This window comes from Gambusia affinis, linkage group LG12 (genome assembly GCF_019740435.1).
Source record: "Gambusia affinis linkage group LG12, SWU_Gaff_1.0, whole genome shotgun sequence".
NCBI classification, from domain to species: Eukaryota; Metazoa; Chordata; class Actinopteri; order Cyprinodontiformes; family Poeciliidae; genus Gambusia; species Gambusia affinis.
In genome coordinates this window covers 10,291,310-10,312,967 of record NC_057879.1, presented here as the reverse complement: position 1 = coordinate 10,312,967, position 21,658 = coordinate 10,291,310, and the positions used below count along the sequence as shown (strand labels likewise).

The following is a 21,658-nucleotide window of genomic DNA, read 5'->3' as shown; positions in this document are numbered from 1 at the left end:
GGAGTCAAGTGTGCAAAATTATTTTTGATCGTTGAGAACAAGGAAGAAGATGAAACAATCCGCCTTCATGCTATAGCAAGATAAGTGCAGTGCTTTGCTTTGGCATCATTTGGAGTATTTCACATTTTGTCACGTTTAAAACACAAACCACAACACAACGCAGCACACAGTATTTACAAATAAAAACCTTGAACATATGGAGCCATCTATACCTGTACGCTAACAAAAACAAACAAATCTGAGCTATGAAAAGGTACAGCTTTTCATAGCTATACCAAGGTGGAAACAAGGGGATCATTAAACAAAAGCCAGCCGTTTCATTGAAAGTTTGCCAGGAGCCATGTAGAAGAAATGTGTGGAAGAATGTGCTCTGTTTAGACGAACTCAAAACATAATTTATTAGAGTGGTCTAGTCAAAGTCCAACGTACCTGGGCTTCTACCAAGAAAATAATTCAGTCTCCTATATGTAAAACTCTGGTAAACAGTCCCAAATTGAATAAAATGTCGTTCCACATTGTCATAATTTTAAGATTTGTGTTTGCAGGATATGTTAAAAATGTAAATCTTTATCTTTCCGTTTCAAATTTATCACTTCAAATCCAGATCATACATTCAAGTTTGTGGTTGTAGCATGATGAAAAGTTCAGTTAGTATCAATATTTTTGTGAGGCATCGTAAAATCCTCAGACTAAACATTTTTCCACCAGATTATTGTAGGAATAAATTCAGCTCTACAGCAGAGAAAATCTACAGCTTTCATTTTAGCATCTAGCAAAATTAAAGAACATCATTTCACGTTTATAAGTATAAGACTGAAGATATTTGATTAGAGAAGACCGCGTTGAGCCTCCGGGCAGAGAGGAGGGAAGGTTTGTAAAAAAAAAAACAAAAAATAAAATAATAAAAAAAACAGCAACTGGAAAGAAAGTATGTTGAAGTGAGCAAAAGGGAAAGCTGGCTTCACTCCTGATGTATTGATTTTAGATGAGCTAAATGGCGTAATTAAGCCTCTCTTTGACATTCCCCTGTCCTTTCCTTTGTGACTGCATTCCCATAATGTTGCAACCTAAACTAATTGTCCAGAAAGTGCTTGTGACTTGTCTTCAAAGTAAGAAAATCAAAAAGCTTTCAAGTATTGGAAGTAATTCCTTGTGTTGGGCTTTGTCCTTTGACCCTTGGCTTTTGCATTGCTGTGCTCCCACCTTCTCTCGTGAACAGTTAAGCTCAGTCTTTTCTTAGCAGCTGCCCACAGGCTCTGAATGAGGTCTGTTGTCTTTGTGCGTAAAAGACAACAGACCTCATTAAAGGTCTGTTGTCTTTAGAGATTCTGACAAATGCTTTGGAAAGGAACAGAAGATGGCCTGCTTTCGTTGTCATATTTTTTTTTCATCTTTTAACCACCTTAGTCCCCCATTTTAAAATTTTCCTCTATCCTACTGCTCAAACTGATTTCAGCATGGACTAAAATCTCAGTGTATTACAGAGATACACCATGTGCATATCAAGGTGATGTATGCCTCTTAATTGTTTGAGAAAGTAGCCTTCGGCAGCAAAGTGAAGCTGGATAGTTGGAGACGATGAGTCATAATACAAACTAACCACAATTTTACCATTTATTAAAGTCTCTCCACTGATCGAGACTAAATAAGCTTGAGTTTGAGGGGGAAAAATGATGGTAGCCTTTCTGTTGTAGCAGAACGTGCAATGGATCCCTTTTGTCAGATATTGATTTTGGGCAAAAACTGATGATAAACAATGTTTCCTTCCCCGCTCTGATCCCTGTGGTAGATTAAAACAAACTGCTAAGAGTAATATGGCCTGACTTGATCTTAAATTCTGAAAATGTCTCCCCGTGGCAATCTTACTGCTGGCACTATGCAAGAATAATGTTCTGAACTTACTTAATACTTTCCAGAAACAATCTCACCATCCTTTTTTGCATGGAGAGATGATGTGGAGCTCAAATGCCATAAAGCAAAGATCAGAACTCTGATATGATTGACTTGATATAAGGATTAATCTAATAACTGCAGAATAAAGGAGAAAATAGCTTAACTACATCATGACTATCGACTGGAAATAATTTGACATTTCAAATCATTATTAGAATTTTGTTTAATAGACCAACACAGTTCAGTACATTGAGGGTAAAATGTCACACTATGATCAAAATATTCATACATATAAAACTTTTTGAAAGGATGGCTGCGTTTGTTTGCTTCCTTACGTCCTATTACCTTAAATTGCAGCATCCCAGATACACAGTGAGCGAAACAAGAGCACCAAGTGTTAATTTAAATGTAATTACTCATATTTATATCTTCATAAACATGTTAAATACATGCTAAAAATATACGTGATACAAAATGCTCATCTGGTTATATATGCAGTTTACTTGGTTACCTGGGTATTGTCATTAGTACCTTTGAAGTAAATAATAAGTTTTTCTGATTTGGCCAAAAATTTAGATCAGAACTTATTCATGTGCGGGCGTGGTCCAGTCAAAGTTCAAGCCTAAATGTAGCTGAGATAGCATTCTCTGTAACTTGAAAATTGATGTTTGCAGATGCTGCTTGTCCAATATAATGGAGCTGGAGTGATTTAGCAAAGATTGACACCTCTGAATGTGCAAATTTGGTAGAAGTGTATTTCTAAAGTCATTTAAATAAAACTACAATAAAAGGTGCTTCTACAATCTGTAAACTCAAGGTGGCTGAATACAAATGCAGGCCACACTTTTGAGATTTTATATGCTAGAAATGTCAGCCATATATCACCATTTTTTTAATGACTTTACAATATATGTAGCGTTTACAGTGCCACTCACAAGAATTTCTTTTCATCTACATTTTAAGTGGAAGCTCAACAGCAATGCACATAAATTACTGAATAAACTTGCTTAAGTTGTCAAGTATCATAGCTAATACGGTGTCTGTCCGGGACATCCCGCCTCCAATGTCCTTCAGTTTATTGAATCTTCTTTTTTCTGCTTTTTTTCCCCCTTCCTCTTGTACCTGCTCCCTCTTGAAGATGAAAGAAGAAATGGAGGGCAGAGATGAATCAGGCAACACAAAAGAAAGGGAAAAAGAATCAGACCAGCCCAAAGAGGAGGCGTTGAAGGGAGACAAGCTGAGGGAGAAAATACAAGATACAACATAGAAGACTGGGAGAATTTTTTAGAGGAAAAAAAGAGGCAGAGATCCAAAAATAATAATAATAATAATGAAGAAATGCCACCACTGTGGCTGAAAAGGAGAAAGATGAAGAGAACGACGGCAGATCGCAGCGATGCCTTCCATCATCACTTTGTGTTTGGCACCGTGAGCGTTTGGTGGTCGGTAGCAAACCCTGGAGCGATTCATCATGATTATGCGGTTGTAGGCAGGTAATGTCACAGCAGTCGGGGCTGGGCACACCTAAGATAGAGACTTGTTTTGAGCAAGACCTATTTTTCTCCTACAAGAGGCATATTTTTGTACCGCATGTTTGACTCTTGAAAATGTCTGGTCACAGCAACAGCAGCATATGATGGCAAATCCTCTCTCTGCTCTCACGCCTCTGGATTCTGCTCTCCGCTTACGCTTGCCTTGTCACCCGAAGCTTCAGGGTCTGATTAATGATATTTTAAATGTCAAATGTCACGTTCTGTCTCCATTCGTTAGTCTCTCATCTTTCACTCTCTCCTCTCTTTCTATATTTTATGTTTGCCTTCTTGTATCTCTGATTTCTTTTGTGGTGTTTGATGTCATTCCTAACCTTGATCATTTACATCTTTCATGTTTTTCGTTGCTTATCCCAGTCGGCCACCTTTCGGTTCCTCTGAAAGCAGCAAAGCACTGTTTTGCGGTGTGTGCACCGATGAAGCAAGATTGCCATTAGTCCAAATGTCAGCCGTTTAAGATAAAACCTGATGTTGCTGTACGCTTGTACTAGATTGCGAATTAAAACAAAAAGTTTGCAACTTGCGTGAATGCACGTGCTGAAACGGGGAGCTGAAATGAGTCATGTTTACAGCAGTCCAACAAAAACACACACCTACATGTACATAATCATCATAGTTAAACACTTTCTGTTGACTAAGGCTCAGATGCACAGTGACAACTCTGTGCAACTCTAAATGATTGATGATAGTTGCTGTGGCATGTCTGCCAAGGCTGCATCTAAAACCAGTGTCATTTGCTCTCACTGCTGTCGCTTCATTAATATTGTATATGCTATTTTCTTGCTTGCTTTAAAAACAATGCTCATCTTTTACCACCAGTAATCCATCTTCAGTCCACTCATGTTTTGGCATTAGTCTAACTGTCAAGGAAATCATTTGCTTACATGGCAAAGTGATGCTATTTTGTTGAATCCCAGTGTGCTGTCAGTGTCTCACCTGCAGCTGGTCAGAGCTGTTTTAGTTTAAAGAATCGGGAATTGTTGTTTTAATTCGGGATTCCACGACACAGACCAGAGAGTGCAGAAAGGAAATTTCTGCCCAGTAAAACAGCTCAAACTCAGAACTTTCCTAAAAGTGGGCCAGCCAGGAACTGCCTGGGGTGAGGGTTGCTTTTCCACATCATCACTTTTGCATGAGAGAGATATATATGTTTATCATTTAATAGAAGATGTTTTACAGTCTGCTGCTGCTGCTGCAAAACAGATGCATAACAATGGCCCAAGTGTTTGGTCATCACTGAATTGTGGTCAAGTTAATTCAGGAATTTTCTCGTTCGAGTCAAAACTCTTGATCTGTCCACTGTGTGATTATCAGGATGACGATGGCCAGGATTTGCATTACTCAGTTGTAAACACTGTTCTCGTCTGCTCATATCATTTCATATCAGGTCAGTTTCTGCTACTATAACTTCCATATTTTCTGAGGAAAGAATAGTCTTTTTTTTTTTTTTTTTCTTTGGACATCATTGGGGTGGAACTTGGATTAAATATATTTAGTTCTTGCAGACATGCGCTTGACAACTGTTTTTGTGATACAAGTATATTTTCCCCTGCTCATAAATGTACAAACACCATCTAGACAGTAACTGCTAATTAAATTATTTTAGAAATCCTGGTGAAATGTTGTTTTCAATTTGAGCTGTTGTCTTCAAATTAAAAACTCATGCCCTGTAGCACTAGCTAATAGTGAAGACTAATATAGTAAATTTCTTACCTTGGCAAGAACAGCAGCCATGTTTTTATTTTGTGTAGGCCCCTAAAACATTTAGCATTTTAACTAGGCATAATGTACTCGTGTGCTTCACTGAAAGCATGAAGTTGTTCCCCATATTTATGATCCCCCCCTATATAATTTCATTAAAAGCTGAATGGCTAGATGTTCATCAATGAATCCCAGTCGCTATATGGGCACTTAATTTGATTCAAACTTTTAAAAAAGGCTTTATCTTGACGGCATTAAATCTCAAGACCACGTTAACGTAACTCGCTAAGAATATCACAACTCTGTTCTTGTAGATGCACTGATGTGGGCTTTTGGGCTAATTTGTGATCTCCAGTTTTAGTTAATTTTTATGCAAGTTCAATTTGCCTTTAGGGGCTATATTTTCTAAGTCTCTCCACCATGAGGTGGATTAAATATTTATTTTGGTAGCAGATGTGGCTGAAAGAGCTTTATTAATTTAAATCAAAGATATAATTCTTCTCCGTCTAGGAGTGATTCACACAAAACAGTTAAAAGCTATCGGTTCAATAAGCCTGGTTCACATTACTGACTATAAACGCCACACTTTGTGCGTTCCTTTAACAAACTAGACCTTCATATTCACTCAAAGATTTGAAAAGGGTTGTTAAGACTTCCAAGTGTGACATTGAAAGGTTGAAAGCTCAAGAGAATAAAACGGCAACATCTTACATAGTCAATGTTGTCTCCAGCCAGCATCACAGAGAAGCATTACTGTGCCAGTGGGCTGATATGCTGCAAACAGGTAATGATTTATCAGTAGATCCCCAGAAACTGACAAAGCAGATTTAAAAGACATCTTTTTTTATTTTTTTATTTTCTCAGAGTGAACTTGGTGCCTGAAAACTTGGACCTGGACACTTGAGCAATCTTAATGCAACATTTATCTGTGTGAATATTTATTTTTTGATGTTATATTTTTGAGAATATGCTGGTAGTTTTCTGCTCAGATTTTTGCTTCAGAGGCAAGTCAGTTTTTTCTAATAGATATGTAAAGTTAATCACAAGAATAGTCTGAAAATAACTATAATGCTGAATACAATATATATGCAGTAGATGAAGTGATTGATATGAAACAAGGTCTTATGACAAATCTCATAACAAAATTACTCTAAATTTGAAAGTTGCTTTAACGTCTTATATTAGAAGTTACCATGGTTACTTTGGATAGCATCACTATGAAGGTATATTTCTAGAAAATGTAGATTTGTACCCTAACTCTCCCCACATTTGCAAATGCAACATGTTCCAAAGCAGCATAAAGCTTTGACATCTGGTAAAGAGCTAAATGAAGACTGTTTACCCATCCAGATTACCCCACTTATTGATCAACCAATATGAATCTGTTATAATAATGTCGCTAAGCTGCTTTTGGGTAATTTATAAGTCTTTGTATTCTAATCAAAGCTAAGCTTATTTTAAACACAACACACTTCTGTCTTGTGTAATAATATTACAATAATATTTAGATATTAGCATGTTTTTTCAAGCTGAGACCATGGCATAATTTTAGTATTTTACAGTGAGGTAATAGATTTGTGGTAAAAACCTGTTGTTGTTGTACATAACAGCTGAAATGTACCTTTCCTTTCTTCAATAATGGGGACGTTTCGAAGCATTATTGGTGTGTTTGGACATTGGTATTGTTCTTTTAAGAACTTGTGATTACGTCCATCATTATAATTTAAACGAACAGTAGCAGTCTGCTGTCCCTGAGATCCACTAATCAACAAGACATAAATGGAGCCTGCCTCCTGTAACGTCACATAAATTCCTCATAAAGCTGCAAACAGCATCTCAAGGGCCACAAATCACTCGGTCTAAAATAGAGAGGTCAGCAACCATGTACAAATGGTGACAGAAGAAAAGGGAAAATGTCACAACTTATAAAGAACCTTATGAATTATGTTTGAGAAATTTTTTTGCGTGTTCACTCGCCCACTTTTTACGCGTAGGCTTTAACAAAATTAGACAGCAACGCAGGTTTCTTGACTGCTAAGCCTGACTGGCAGACTAAATGAGACACGATCAGGTCAGCAGATGGTGGAGAGAAACACAGGACAACCTGAGAGTGAAGAGAAGGGCATCTGATGTTTGACTTTGAAAGTGAGAAAAGAGCAGATTAAAAATAAGTTATTTAAAGCCACACACACACACACACACACACACAGTTCACCATGCTTTAGGCAAAGAAAATTCACTGCTTTAGTTTGTTTAATAAAAAAAATCTGCTGATCAGAACATTTCTGTTTTGTTTTTTTTTAAGTCTGAACTATAGATTTTGACTCATTTTGTAAGAGAAAATTGAATTAAACTGGAAGATAGCAGTATTATCTATTTATTCATCAAAGCATTTGTCACTAACCTTTATCTGGCTTGTATTATGCTAGATAATTTGCATCAAAATACATCTGAAGAATTTTCACTTTTTATGCTTTTTTTTGACCTGCCGATTTTTATTTTTTTTTATTAGTTTTGGTTCAGTGACCGATTCTTCCCACAACAATGGTGTGTAAATTAATGGCTGAAGAAGATTGTTCTCGTATGAGTTATTTTAGTTTGAATGAGCAGAGTATGGTACTGATTTGTGTTTTTCTGTGGAATCATAAAACGTAGGGTGTGGGTGTCTCAACCTTTCATTACATAAGGTTTGTTGTGAAACCAGAAAAGTCTTTTAATGAAGGACTGACTAAATCTGTGTGTTTTGTCATGCTTTATGGCTGTTTTTAATACCAGCAGTTGTATGCCTTTCTCAAAAGAAGTAATCATATCATCTAATAGGCAAAAGATTAGAAAGAAACAGTGGGCTTTTATCTGTGGAAGGAGGGGAAAAAAACGGCTTTTACCAATGATAATCTAAAAAACATTAGCTAATACATGCTGTTCAGCAGTGCAGGGAAAACAAAATGCATTGGATAAAAACAACTATTTTCATAATATGTGTGTGGGAGCGTAATACCAAGCTTTTCTTTTACATTTTTTGTCCATGTGAACTTTCTCTGCACTGACTCATGATAAGAGGAAAATGCATTATTGGACAACTGAGTGATTTCTGATTTGATTTTACCTCCTGGAAAAAGAGAAAGAGTTAGGCTGGCCAGAAATAGCCTCAGAGAAACTGTTTCTTGCTCCCTCTTTTGTTGTTCTTCCTTCCTTCCTTTCATTCTGTGTCTGTTCCTGTTCCACAAAGCCCTTTTTTAGATGTGCTAATCTGTTATAATATATTTATACACACACACACTTAGTGAAACATCTGCACAGAGACAGACCACTCTGTGAGGGGAAGGTCATTACTTCAAAACAGACATAAAAAGAGCCAGATTACTTTTCAAACTTCTAACTTTCTCACATCAGCATTGTCATTATTCTTTCAAGTTTGGAAAGTTCCATAAATGTGCATCAATGTATAATTCTCTCCTTTACACACTGTGACTTATTAATGAACAATTAGCATTTTTCTAGCTTGTATATTTCTTTCTTTTTTTCCCATCTTACCCACATGTTGTAGGTTGTAAGCGATGCAATGCTGAGAAGTTTGGTTGGTTTCTTTTGTATCTATGTAATTTCTTTAAGCAATATTTCAATTGAATTATTTAAAAATATATATTTAGATTTGTTTTAAGTCTTGCTAAGACTTCAGGAATTGTTCCTTTTCTCATGGTGTGCTTATTGTGGAGAAGATGCTGCCAATTCTAAATAGGATACTTCAGGCTGTTATCTGCTCTTGAGCACTCAGTCTCCAGTCTTGTGTACCCAAACCCCATCAGTGTCTGAGAACGTCAACTAGTCTTAAGTGTCATTAAATACTTCAGACAAGATGTCCCTTGATGGCTCGAAGTGTCTGATAATCTCGCCAACATTTCCTCACTAGAACTCCTACGTTTATCCCCAGCCTCACTTTCTCCTTTTCAGCCATACAGTTTTTCCAATGAATATGTACATATGCAGCATCACTGTGAATTGTAGAAATGCAACATGCATGAGAACAAAGTTTCCTTAACCTGAACTCATCTCTCTTACTACATCTTTTTACTGTGTTTTTTTTTTTTATTATTGTAACTTTTTGGTTCCAGAAATGAAGTATTCCAAATCTATATCTGCCAGGTGTGTGAATAATTTAGAGCTTTATTTGCCATGTTAATCACAATCTCATGTTTATGCCACTATTGTATAACCTGGCAATTAATAGAAATGTAAACACTTTTAAAATGCACAGTAAATTCTGATATTAAGCAGCTTATTAATTGTATGCCTTAGTCTCTGCTGTTCATGTTAGTTATTACAAAATAATTAAACACTAATAAGCAATGTGACTGGAACAAAGTAATGGATTTAACTAAACAACCAGAACTGAACCTGCTCCAAAACTTCTCAATTTTCCAAAATCTACAAATAGAACTTAAGTAAAACAAGTCTAAATCTTTAAAATAATGTTTTTGCCTTACCATTTGTGTTTTCTTTTTGCCATGAACGCCACTGTATGAATCATTACTAATTAAATTTCTCGTTTGGACCCGACGGCTTAACTCTGCAACTTGATGAGGTGTGTTGAACAAGTTTTGCTTGTAGCTGTTGCTCATTAGAGTGTAAAGTTGGTGACATTGGTGAAATGGTATTTCTTACTCTAGAAAAACCAGGCTACAGTTTTAGTTTAAAGCCCACTCTGCACAGAGCTTCAGTAATTTGGCCAAATGCTACTTAACAGGAGAGCTGAAACAAACTCTTACGTGCACACAATTGTGCAAGTGTGTGTCAAATTGGAGGACCCTCATTAGTTTTTCTTAACATTTTCAAACCAGGCCAAAAAGTAAAAGGGGTGGGGGGCAAAAAACCTCCAGGGGAGAAAGGATGACTGCAAAACCTAATTTTCCAGAGACTTCTGTTCCTTACTTTAACTTGCAAAGCAGCACACAAAAACATACCCAGCAGTGCTTTGTCAGCTGTACTGCTGGTAATGTCAGCCAGACGTGGCCAGCCCCTCTGTCTGAGTGTGTGTTTGTTTGTGTGTAATGTAGGCGTGCGTGTGTGTGTGTGTGTGTGTGTGTGCGTGTGTGTGTGTGTGTGTGTGTGTGTGTGTGTGTGCATTGTCCCAGCAGAAACAGATTGTGCTTCGACTCAGGAATAGATCACTGGTAGATGCAGGAACTTTATCATCAGCAGGATGTTTACTCCAAGTCGACCATACACTCGATCAGTGTACAGAGCCCCCCCAATACATTACACTGGACTATAACAACAAAGGGGACATTGCAATAAAAATGAATGCAGTGCAGCAAGTATGGCATACCAATATTTTAATCCCCCGTGTGGCATACAGTATTGCTGCGTTTACCAAACGGTATTCCTTGCTCTTATGGCATTGTCTCTTTGATAAACTGTTTTGTCAACCAGAAATGAGGCATGGTGCAATTAAACAGCGAGAGACAAACACTTAAAAATGTGACAACTCAAGTTTAACTGTACAACCAATGAGATTCACTTGCTGGTGTCAAATGAAGTTTGAAAACTTTTAGAGTAAATGAGCAGAGGTGCACTTCCTTGTCAACAATTATAATTAGCATTTTATAAGAAGTGTCGTGCAAAAATAATATTTTCCGTTGCTAGATTAAAGTTGTAAATAAGCAAGCTAATTGAAAAAAAAAACCTAGCATTTTGTTTTTGGTGAACATTGATGTCACCTGATCTTACAGGAGGTTGTAAGGGTTGATGCTAGATTTGGAAACAAAAACGACAAAAGAAGCCAGGTTTAGATTGATTACTTGACTCTCAGTAGATACCAAAGTGGATTCTGAAGCATTTTCATCTTTCCTGGCAGAGTTTTTCCCTGAGGAATACCACTCAAATACAGGGAGGAGAGTCAAAGCCCTTTTTGACTCTGATTCTGATGAGCCACAATCCATGAAGGAAACTAATTCTGAGGCTGAAAGAAGCAGTGATGACAAAAATGTCAGTCTTTAGAAGTTAAACTGGTATAAATCTATCAGTGCTCAATTTTGATTTTTGTTTGATTTCTGTGTGTGCTATGCACTTCTGACTGCTGGATTCTGCTTGTGTGAGAGCATTAGTCATACAAAGACTAATGTCTACAGAACATTAGTTTACATTAGTACTAAGATTGAGTTACATTTACAGAAGCTTTGTTTTCTGGGCGATTCTTGGCAGGTTACATGGCACAGCAAAAGAAAAAAAAATCTAAAACTGACTGAGACATTAGTTGAACATATGCTACGTCAGTTTGAATTAAAATTTTGTGAAACCTGTTTGTTCTATGGCCTTTTAAAGAGATGCTTCCTTGTCGTGTGGGGCATAAAGCTGCACTGTTCACTGCCTATCAACAAACTAAACAGAAGACTGCTACACGTTTCTCTCACAAAAATGAACATTTTTGCTGATGTTATGAAATATGAAAGGCGTCAAAAAACGTACTCATTGTGTAGAGCAACAGAAATCGCTCTTATTTTGGTGGAACTATTGTAAAGAGGGATGTCTGTAAAGCAGCTGGAATGGTTTTGAATGAAGTGCCTGCAGTTTGGGAGATTCTAAATAAATTCTCATTACAGGTGTGACCACCACAGAAGAAAACTGTTCATTAAAGATGTGCAGCATCCCTAAAATCTCCCATTGTGCTTTTAATGTGAAAATGTAGCACCTCTGATTTGAAATTCAAGTGTCTGGCAAAGTCTTACTGCTGCATTTGGATAAAAGTTGAAAATTAGGAACGACAAAGAAATCCCATTGCTGAAGTCACGGCAGTCATTGTTCTCCACTGAAATTTATCAAGTGAGACGCTGAAATAAAAAGATGTTTCATCCAAACTTTTGACTGCTAATTCCTTTCTGCTCCTAGAAATGCCTGTTAGGTTTATCTTTAGTTTATTGATGAAATATTATTCTTAAGAATTTGAGCAATAAGAAGAGAGATAAAGGAATATTCTTTTTGTTTTTTTTCATCCCACTGCTCCATTTCATTTTATCCACATCCCTATTCTCTGCATGTATACATGCACACAGAGAATGTTAAATAGAAAGTAGTGCAGACAATTGTTTGATATTGCAATTGTTGCAATATCAAAACGTATTGAGATCCAATACCCAGGATATAACCTTGAGCTGTAAGGGGGAAAAAAAATAAATAAAATTTCTTTCACTCCCAGTAGTTACTTTTCAGTATAGTTTATTTTTAATGGGTTGTGTCAGGGAGCGTTTTATGAACTACAACCTATAAAACGTTTTGATGCCTGAGTTCATTTAAAATTTTAGCATTATCGTGATGCTGCACAGTTCCTGCGCACATGCACGAGCACAGACAAGCGGACGTAAAAAGAAATTGCCACAGCCAACCTGCGAGGCATGCAGAGACGAAATGTGATATGGCAACTTTTAAGATAATGTCTTGGAACATTAGCCTTTATGAGTAGCATCACTTGGTGAAAGGAGAGCTGTGGAGGGAGGCGCCGGGATACAGCACTAACGTCCTACTACATAAAATTTTTTCTCCTGTATTTTTGCAGAGAGTCTGAAAAAAAATCTCTCTCCTACATGAAGCGTTTAACCAAAGATGCAACACCCTGTGGCCGTAATGTGGTGGCGTAGGGGACAGCGCGACCCACGTTTGGAGGCCTTGAGTCCTCGACGCGGCCGTCGCGGGTACAATTCCCGGACCCAGTGACATTTGTCACATGTCTTCCCCCTTTCCTGTCAGCCTACTTCCATATAAGGAACACTAGAGCCCACGAAAAGACCCCCTGGAGGGTAGGAAAAAAAAAAAAAAGAAGAAGTAACACCCTGTGTTGTTAAAGTCCTAAAGTAGTTCTGCAACAAAAAATTTTGTAGTATTATTTACTTTGAATATTAGATCTATATATATTGAAACTTTTAACATGGAAAGCTCAAAGGCACGTCTCTAATATTTCAGTTTGCATCTTTTGTCTATATTAAGACAAAAATATATTTTTAGATGCTGGTACCCACATTCAATGTCCTGGATATGGAGACAATTTCTGACTAACCTCATCTTTATGTTGGTTCTGTGTATTGAATATACACAGCAATATTCAATAAGTAACAGAAATCACTTGAAAATGTTAATCTGTGTGTAATTAAGCTACGTTTCACTCAGTGAATGGAGCTACTGAAAAAAACAACAAATATTCTAATTTATTGAGTAAATTAGAATATGTTCGTTTGCTTGTTTTACTTGTGTATAGAAGGCTGATTTTGCAAACCCTAATTACTGTTCTGATCAGATTGGATCAATTTCCTTACTTTAGGGAAGTAAATAATCTTTACTTTAAAGGAATTAATCCCATAAATGTTAGAGATGCACTTAGAAGAGAATTTGTGGCAGCTTTGAAATAACTGATTTTGTGAAGCTCTGACTGGCCAAAACCAAATTTAGTTTATTCGAATTCAACCAAATATATTATATATTATAAAAATATATTTTTATCTAATAAAGAACTGCTTGCCACCAGCCTTATATTTTAACATGTTTATTATTGTGCAAAATTTTCTGTGCTATTGTCTTTTTTTTATTATTTATTTCATTGATGAATTCTGCTAATTATGTTTTTACCATTTTCCAATTTTGTACAAAAATAAATTTGTTGTATATTTTCATGACCATGATCCCATTAATATGCCAAGCTAAAAAAACAAAACAAAAAAAAACATTTTCCAGCCTCTGAGCAATGGTAGCCAGTAGGATAATTAAGCCTAGTCCTTCTGCTGGTGAATGACCAGGCTGGGTCATTTATATAAGCAGGAATACTTTGGATTGTAGGCGCATCATGAAAAAGCTGCCATATGGGCACACCACCTGCAAGGCTATTTCGCTGTGCCAAACAAGTGACAGGCACAAATCTGTGACCCAAAAGACTTATTAGTCTGAAAACGGTCACCTGAGATGCATGGACTTACTACTGCCAACTCCCAGCACTGATGAATTGGATTAATAGAGTCAAAAATAGAGTAACTGGCTGGATCTAATACACCTGAATGTGAATAGATTGGGCTAAAGGCATGCAATTAAGTAGATATCAGAAAATAAATTATCCTAGCAAGAAAAAGGAAAACCACTGCTTCATCTATATGCTCATCCCTGTAAGCATCTGATTGTGCTCAAGTGTAGCCCAATTTATTTGAAATGAAGAGTTTAAGATAGTTTGCTCTCTTCTGGTTTTCCTTTATTCTCTCTGTGTGTGGCCATAAAAGTCAGGGAGCAACACCTGCAGAGCTCAGTGAATACATAAACTGTGTCCATGGCTACATTTTACTTTATCCTCTTCATGGAATGTAATAAATACTACGGAGCCCTCTAGGGGACATGGGGAATTTTTTTTCTTTTGCGTTCCCTCGCAATACTTTTGCGTTCCCTCGTAAAACCTTTTGCGTTCCCTCGCAAAATCTAATATAAGAAATATAAATACTGTACATCAAACTATATTTCTGATAAAAGAACTTTCACATTTAGCTAACCAACACAACAGAGACACAATCAAAACTGTCAGATGACTTATTATGCCGCGATAATTACTCAGAAATATAGTTTGGATGTACAGTATTTATATTTCTTTCCTACTTACGGAAGGTTTCTGTTTATATCATAGGTTTGTGGTGCATTTGTATCCTAAGGAAAGATATAAAACTTCAGATATTTCACAACGAGATATTAACATTCATGGAAAAACCTTACATAACCTTATATTAAATCAGAAAGTACGGCGGCCACCGTAAGAAAGTCTTACAGTATTCAATTATGCCGCATAACTGATCAGTACAGTTTTGCGAGGGAACGCAAAAGAAAAAAAATTCCCCATGTCCCCTAGGGCAGTGGTCCCCAACCACCGGGCCGCGGACCGGTACCGGTCCGTGGACCAATTGGTACCGGGCCGCGCAAGAAATAATTAAATTTGTCCGTTCTTTTTATTGATTATGGAGGAGCTTTTATTTTTGAAAATACACGGATGCGAGGTTTGAGTCAGCCAGCTACTTGTAGCGTGGCAGTGTGAAATGGTTTACTTTTATATGATACAAAGGTTTTCCATGTTTACAAATGAAAAGAGAAGCAATCTGGAAGCTAAAGGCAGCGCTACACTTCGCTACTGACTCCACTCTGTTTTTTCCTCTAGACTGCATCATCACTGTTACAGCAGTTCTGACATCAGGACCTGTAACATTGTTTTAAGTCAGTGATTCCTTAATATTGATAAAAAAATACTAGTTCCATTGGCAGATTATTTAACTTATAACTGGGTAAAAATGTTTTGTTTTAAGCATCATATTCTGTCAATGGAACTAATAATTCTTCAGCAATTTTAAGGAATTATTTACTTAAACAAGCTTCTATATCTTGCTTAAAAGTTGCCTATTAGTCAGTTCTTGTCTTATTTTAAGTGTACCAAGATATTTTCACTAGAAACTGTACAAAAAAAAAAAATACTTGGTAAAATTTTGCCTTCAAAATTCAACTTTACTGATCCCAAAGGGAAATTAAATGTTGTAACTCATATAGTTTTGGTTAATGATAACATTACCCAAACCACGAATTTCAGTAATCACCATTGGCCAGAAAGAGAGTCAGAATTGGTGGCTTCCTTGGCATCAGCTGGGTCAACAGGCCCGCCCGTTTCCCCTTTTTCTGTTTTCGGGCACAATGTTTCCTTTTGACCGTTGGCACCCTGCTGTGCCAGTCCATTGTCCTCAAGAACCGCCGAGGACAATGGACTGGCACATTGTCCTCAAGATATATCACCAATATATCTTGGTGATAAATTACCAGCTCAACTGTCTCCAATAGCCATCAGCTAAGGCGAGTTGCATTCAGCCATAAAGTTTGTTTTGATTCAAACTCCAGCGGTTTTCTAGTTGTTCTTCTGAGGTTGTGACATCATTTGTGACATCACGCAAATTGATGTCACAAAGAGTGATGCACTTTGTGGACCACATCAAAAAGCTGCCGTCATAACCACTGCAGAAGAGAGCGAGAGAGCGAACAGAAGGATTGTAACCCAACTAGAGATTGAACCGAAAGCTTTTCGAGACAAAAAGTCAAATCTTCACCAACGAACACAGAAAAACACTGAGAAGTTCTTGGAACAATGAGTCAAAGCGGTAAGGAAAAAACTTTGGAACAGAAAATCGCCACCCTGGAGCAGGAGAAAAGCACCCTGGAGCAAATGAACACTGCCCTGAAGAAGGACAAGATCACCCTGGAGCAGAAAAACATCGCCTTAGAAAAGGAAAAAACTGTTCTGGAGCAGAAAACCACTGCCTTGGAGGAGAAAATTGTTGCCCTGGATCAGAGAAACACCAACTTAGAGAAGGAAAAAAGTGCCTTGGAACAAAAAAATACTGAACTGGAACAGGAAATTGCCACCATGGAACAAATAAACAACACCCTGAGGCAGGAAAGAACAGCCTTAAAAAAGGAACAAAATACCTTGAAGCAGGAAAAATTTGCCCTGAAGGACAAAAATATTGCACTTAAGGTGGAAAACACCGCCCTGATGCAGGAAAACACCGCCCAGGGTCAGGAAAACACCTCCTTGGAGCAGGAAAAAACTGTTCTAGATGAAAGAAACACCGCCCAGAAGAAGATAAACAACGCCCTGAACAACGTAAGAATAGCCTTAGAAGGGGAAAAATTTATGCTGCAGCAGGAAATAATTGCCCTGAAGCAGCAACATGATGTTCTAGGAGAGAGAAACACTTTCTTGGAGGAGAGAAACACTTACTTGGAAAAAGACAGAATTGACCTGAAGCAGGAAATCTTCACATTACAGCAGGTAAACAGCATTTTGGAAGAGGAAAGCATTGTTTTTGAGCAGGAAAAAAACGCTTTTGAGGAGAAAAGCACCTTCTTGGAGGAAATAAACAAGGCCCTGAAGTTGAAATGCACCGGTCTGGAGCAAAAAAATGCCACGTTGGACAACATAATCACCGCCTTGGAGCAGGAAAAGAATGTCCTGGAGGAGCAAAGCACTGCCTTGGAGCATAAGTCCACTGACATGCACCGTGAATTGGAACAGCTGCGCCATCGCCTGAGGAACGGAATGAAACGGATGAACCAGGAGTCAACAGAAGAGGAAACCCAAGAAGACATCCAGCCCGTTTCAGACCAGCCACAGGACCAGGTCCCTGTATCTAAAAGTGTGTTTGGAGGATTCTCCAAAACATTTCTGGAAGGCTGTATTCACACCATTAGTTACATACTTAAAATATTGTACTTCTAAATATAGAAGTGCCATGAGGGCTCCAAGCTTCATGTTTGATTATCGGTGGCAGAAAAGCTTGAGGACAACAGAACTGCGGTGTCAGGGGAAGCTTGACACTAGGGGGCTGATGGTGGAAGAGCTTAACACTTGAAAGATGTTGGCAGGAGAACTTGAGGCCCGCAGGACTGCGGTGCCACTGGAACTTGAGGCCATCGAACTCAGGTTTCCTTCATCACCAGAAGATTCCTTTGTTGCCAGCAGTGCCTCCCGGCCTGCCTCAGGGGCTTTGTAACCAGTCCTGCTGGTCTCCAGGCTGACTTCCAGGCTTCGTAGCGAGTCCTGTTGGTCTCCAGGCTGACCTCCAGGCTTCGTAGCGAGTCCTGTTGGTCTCTAGGCTGACCTGCAGGGCTTCGTTGCGAGTCCCGTTGGTCTCCAGGCTGACCTCCAGGCTTCGCAACGAGTCCCGTTGGTCTCCAGGCTGACCTCCAGGCTTCGCAACGAGTCCCGTTGGTCTCCAGGCTGACCTCCAGGCTTCTCAACGAGTCCCGTTGGTCTCCAGGCTGACCTCCAGGCTTCGCAACGAGTCCCATTGGTCTCCAGGCTGACCTGCAGGGCTTCGTTGCGAGTCCCGTTGGTCTCCAGGCTGACCTCCAGGCTTCACGTGGCAGTCCCTGTTGGTCTCAGGCTGACCTGCAGGGCCTGGCGAGTCCTGTTGGTCCTCCAGGCTGACCTCCAGGCTTCGTAGCGAGTCCCGTTGGTCTCCAGGCTGACCTCCAGGCTTCGCAACGAGTTCCGTTGGTCTCCAGGCTGACCTCCAGGGCTTCGTAGCGAGTCCTGTTGGTCTCCAGGCTGACCTCCAGGGCTTCGTAGCGAGTCCTGTTGGTCTCCAGGCTGACCTCCAGGGCTTCGTAGCGAGTCCTGTTGGTCTCCAGGCTGACCTCCAGGGCTTCGTAGCGAGTCCTGTTGGTCTCCAGGCTGACCTCCAGGGCTTCGTAGCGAGTCCTGTTGGTCTCCAGGCTGACCTCCAGGCTTCGCAACGAGTCCTGTTGGTCTCCAGGCTGACCTCCAGGGCTTCGTAGCGAGTCCCGTTGGTCTCCAGGCTGACCTCCAGGGCGCAGCGAGTCCTGTTGGTCCTCCAGGCTGACCTCCAGGGCTTCGTAGCGAGTCCTGTTGGTCTCCAGGCTGACCTGCAGGGCTTCGTAGCGAGTCCTGTTGGTCCTCCAGGCTGACCTCCAGGGCTTCGTAGCGAGTCCTGTTGGTCTCCAGGCTGACCTGCAGGGCTTCGCAACGAGTCCCGTTTGTCTCCAGGCTGACCTGCAGGGCTTCGTAGCGAGTCCCGTTTGTCTCCAGGCTGACTTCCAGGGCTTCGTTGAAAGTCCCGTGGGCCTCCAGGCTGACCTCCAGATTTTTTGGCTTCTAATTATGTCCTGTTATTTTTGTTTGTTCTAATTAGGCTGACCTGTCTACTTACTCCTTTGTGTTTGTATTTTGGTTATTTCCCTTTGTGATCCTCCAGCAGTTGGAAAATAAGGGAATCTAAAATGATTGATTATATATTGTAATTGTAAAGACATGCAATTTTACTGCGTGGGTGGGGTGCAGTAAAAAAGCATTGACTGGTCCCTGGTGGTAATAAACTACTGATGTAAAGCACTTTAAACTGCCTTGTTTATATACAAATCAACTATATACAAATCAACTTGGAGGTCAAAATAGAACCAAGAAACGCATCTAAACAACATCTTTGCAAGTCTCACATTAGGTAGAGACTAGACAAAACTTGTACAGCCAGAAAACTACTGACCAAAAAAGGAAACCACAAGAATTCATCCTTCATTTGCCAAGAGACATCGTGAGGATCCAAAAGACTTATCCGTCACCTGACAGCCAATCAAAGCAATTACATCACTGGGTTAGGTTTTATTTTGCTCAATTTATTCAGTATTTTTGTGAAAGATGTGCATGGAGACAATTTAACCACACAAATTATCATTGTATCCCTGCAAATAGATGCACTCATATGTCCCACCATAATTCAATGAAGCTGTTTCGAAACCACCAACTGCCTTGTGACCGCTTCGCAATCCCGATCGGCTAATCTCTCATCGACACCAACAGCTGGGAAACGGGAGCTAAACAGCTTTCGGAGCGAGATTTATGATCGCCACCTGGTGATTTTTGAAAGACCAACAGGACTCGAGAACACAGTCAGAAATAAAGTTTATGGATGTGGCGGAACATCCTCAGCTATAAGCGGCACGTTGACCTATTTAAACTCTGGGAAGGTTTGATTTGAAAATAAACTGCAGGGAGACGAGAGTTATACATTCTGATGCTAATCGGACGTTTAGATTTAATTTCAGGGGCGGATTTACTTTTTCGTGCTTTAAAACCAAACGATCTTAAACAAAAATGTTTTGATTGACTGGTGATTCCAGCGAAACCGCCCCTAGCTGCTAACAGAAGCGACCTTATTCTGAGTCTTTGGCGCAAATTCCAAAGTTTGAAGAGCAGACAGTTTTGTGTTGTTTTTTTTTCACACTAGGATGCATGTTGCTACGTGCAACCCCACAGATAATACGATGACGTTAAAAGGAAAATTAAGCCCAACTTATGAGTGGAAACACTATTCAGGAGCAACAATCCGCGCACGGTAGCTCGTGCAGTCGGCACCCCACCGTAAATCTGCGCTCCGACACAGCCTGTGAAGTCAGAGTGGCAGACGGTGAGCTCTGTCTGCTTGCTGGAGGAGCGCTTTCTTTCCCCAACAAAATGTGATGTCACATCAACGGCGAGCACAAGGAGAGTTTTACCTGTCTGGACGCGATGTGCAGACAGTGGCTGGGTGCTCTGACGTGTTTGGCCGAAGCTAAATAAACGACGTAACAAAGTAAACACCAGTCTGCGGGGTTTTATGACAGTATGAGTTTCAATGTCACGTGTTTCTGTTTTGTGTGTTGGTGTTTTTGAAGTGATTTATACGGTGGCCGACAGGTGCAAATGCGCAGCAAAAGAGAAAAGATGCAAACAAAAAAAAAGACACGCGCACAAATTAAATGCGGCAAACAAAAAGCAAATAAAATGCAGCAAACAAAAAGTGTTGAAAACGGAAGTGCTCCAGACCACTAGGGGGAGACAAAGAAAATAGTATTCATTTCTATGGGACCAGATGCAAGATTCTGTGCTGTTATTAAAAGTAGCATATAAATAAGTCTACTCTACAAAACTATGTGCAGTTAGGCATGATAATTTTAAAAAATATATAAAAAAATAGAATAAAACCATATTTATTGAGATAAACAGCTGGGATATATATCTTAAAAAAAGTGTGGCTTGTTAAACCAAAAGTACTTCATGAATATGTGCGACGTGGGACCACTGTTTTTAGTAACGAGTAATCAAACGCGTTGCTAATTCAAATCCAGTAGACCATTAAAGTTACTTATCCAAATCACTGTGCGTTGCTATTTTCTTTTGTAATTTAATTTAATCCCTATGTACGTCTTGGGGAACGACGGCCGTTTACATGAAACAGTTATCTGCGGCGACAGAAACATAAACAATACGGGGAGGAGGTGAGATGCGTATGTTGTTGCTGGGAAAACAGGAACTATTTTGATCATCTGTCCCGATTTGCCAGCAACAACATAACATTATCTCAATAAATATGGTTTTATTCTATTTTTAAAAAAATATATTTTTTAAAATTATTATGCCTAACTGCACATAGTTTTGTAGAGTAGACTATTTATATGCTACTTTTAATAACAGCACAGAATCTTGCATCTGGTCCCGTAGAAATGAATACTATTTTCTTTGACTCCCCCTAGTGGTCTGGAGCACTTCCGTTTTCAACACTTTTTGTTTGCTGCATTTCATTCGGGGATGTTTTCTTTTTTGTTTGCTGCATTTCATTCGGGGGTGTCTTCTTTTTTGTTTGCGTCTCTCTTTTTGTTTGCTGCATTTCATTCGGGGGTGTCTTCTTTTTTGTTTGCGTCTCTCTTTTTGTTTGCTGCATTTCATTCGGGGGTGTTTTCTTTTTTGTTTGCGTCTCTCTTTTTGTTTGCTGCATTTCATTCGGGGTGTCTTCTTTTTTGTTTGCTGCTTTTTGTTTGCCGCATTTAATTTGTGCGCGTGTCTTTTTTTTGTTTGCATGTTTTCTCTTTTGCTGCGCATTTGCACCTGTCGGCCACCGTAGATTTATTCAGAGGATTTGACTGGGGAAAGATGGCACAAGAAAAACGGACGTCAAAAGTGTCAA

At 39.2% G+C, this 21,658-nt stretch overlaps 2 protein-coding genes across 2 annotated transcripts in view; both read left to right on the top strand.

Annotated features, from left to right (window-relative positions):
• The window catches only part of clstn2a (calsyntenin 2a), a 157,203-nt gene that overhangs the window by 11,675 nt on the left and 123,870 nt on the right, over nucleotides 1–21,658 (top strand). The window lies entirely within an intron of this gene.
• On the top strand, nucleotides 16,092–17,893 carry LOC122841124 (microtubule-associated protein 1A-like). Its single transcript, XM_044134159.1, has 2 exons — nucleotides 16,092–17,332; nucleotides 17,422–17,893. Exons 1-2 carry the CDS (start codon nucleotides 16,282–16,284, stop codon nucleotides 17,430–17,432), a joined length of 1,062 nt encoding a protein of 353 aa, XP_043990094.1. The 5' UTR covers nucleotides 16,092–16,281; the 3' UTR covers nucleotides 17,433–17,893.

Bases quoted from the DNA above. Each gene is read 5' to 3' on its own strand.
- LOC122841124 (XM_044134159.1), top strand. From the start codon at position 16,282: ATGAGTCAAAGCGGTAAGGAAAAAACTTTGGAACAGAAAATCGCCACC.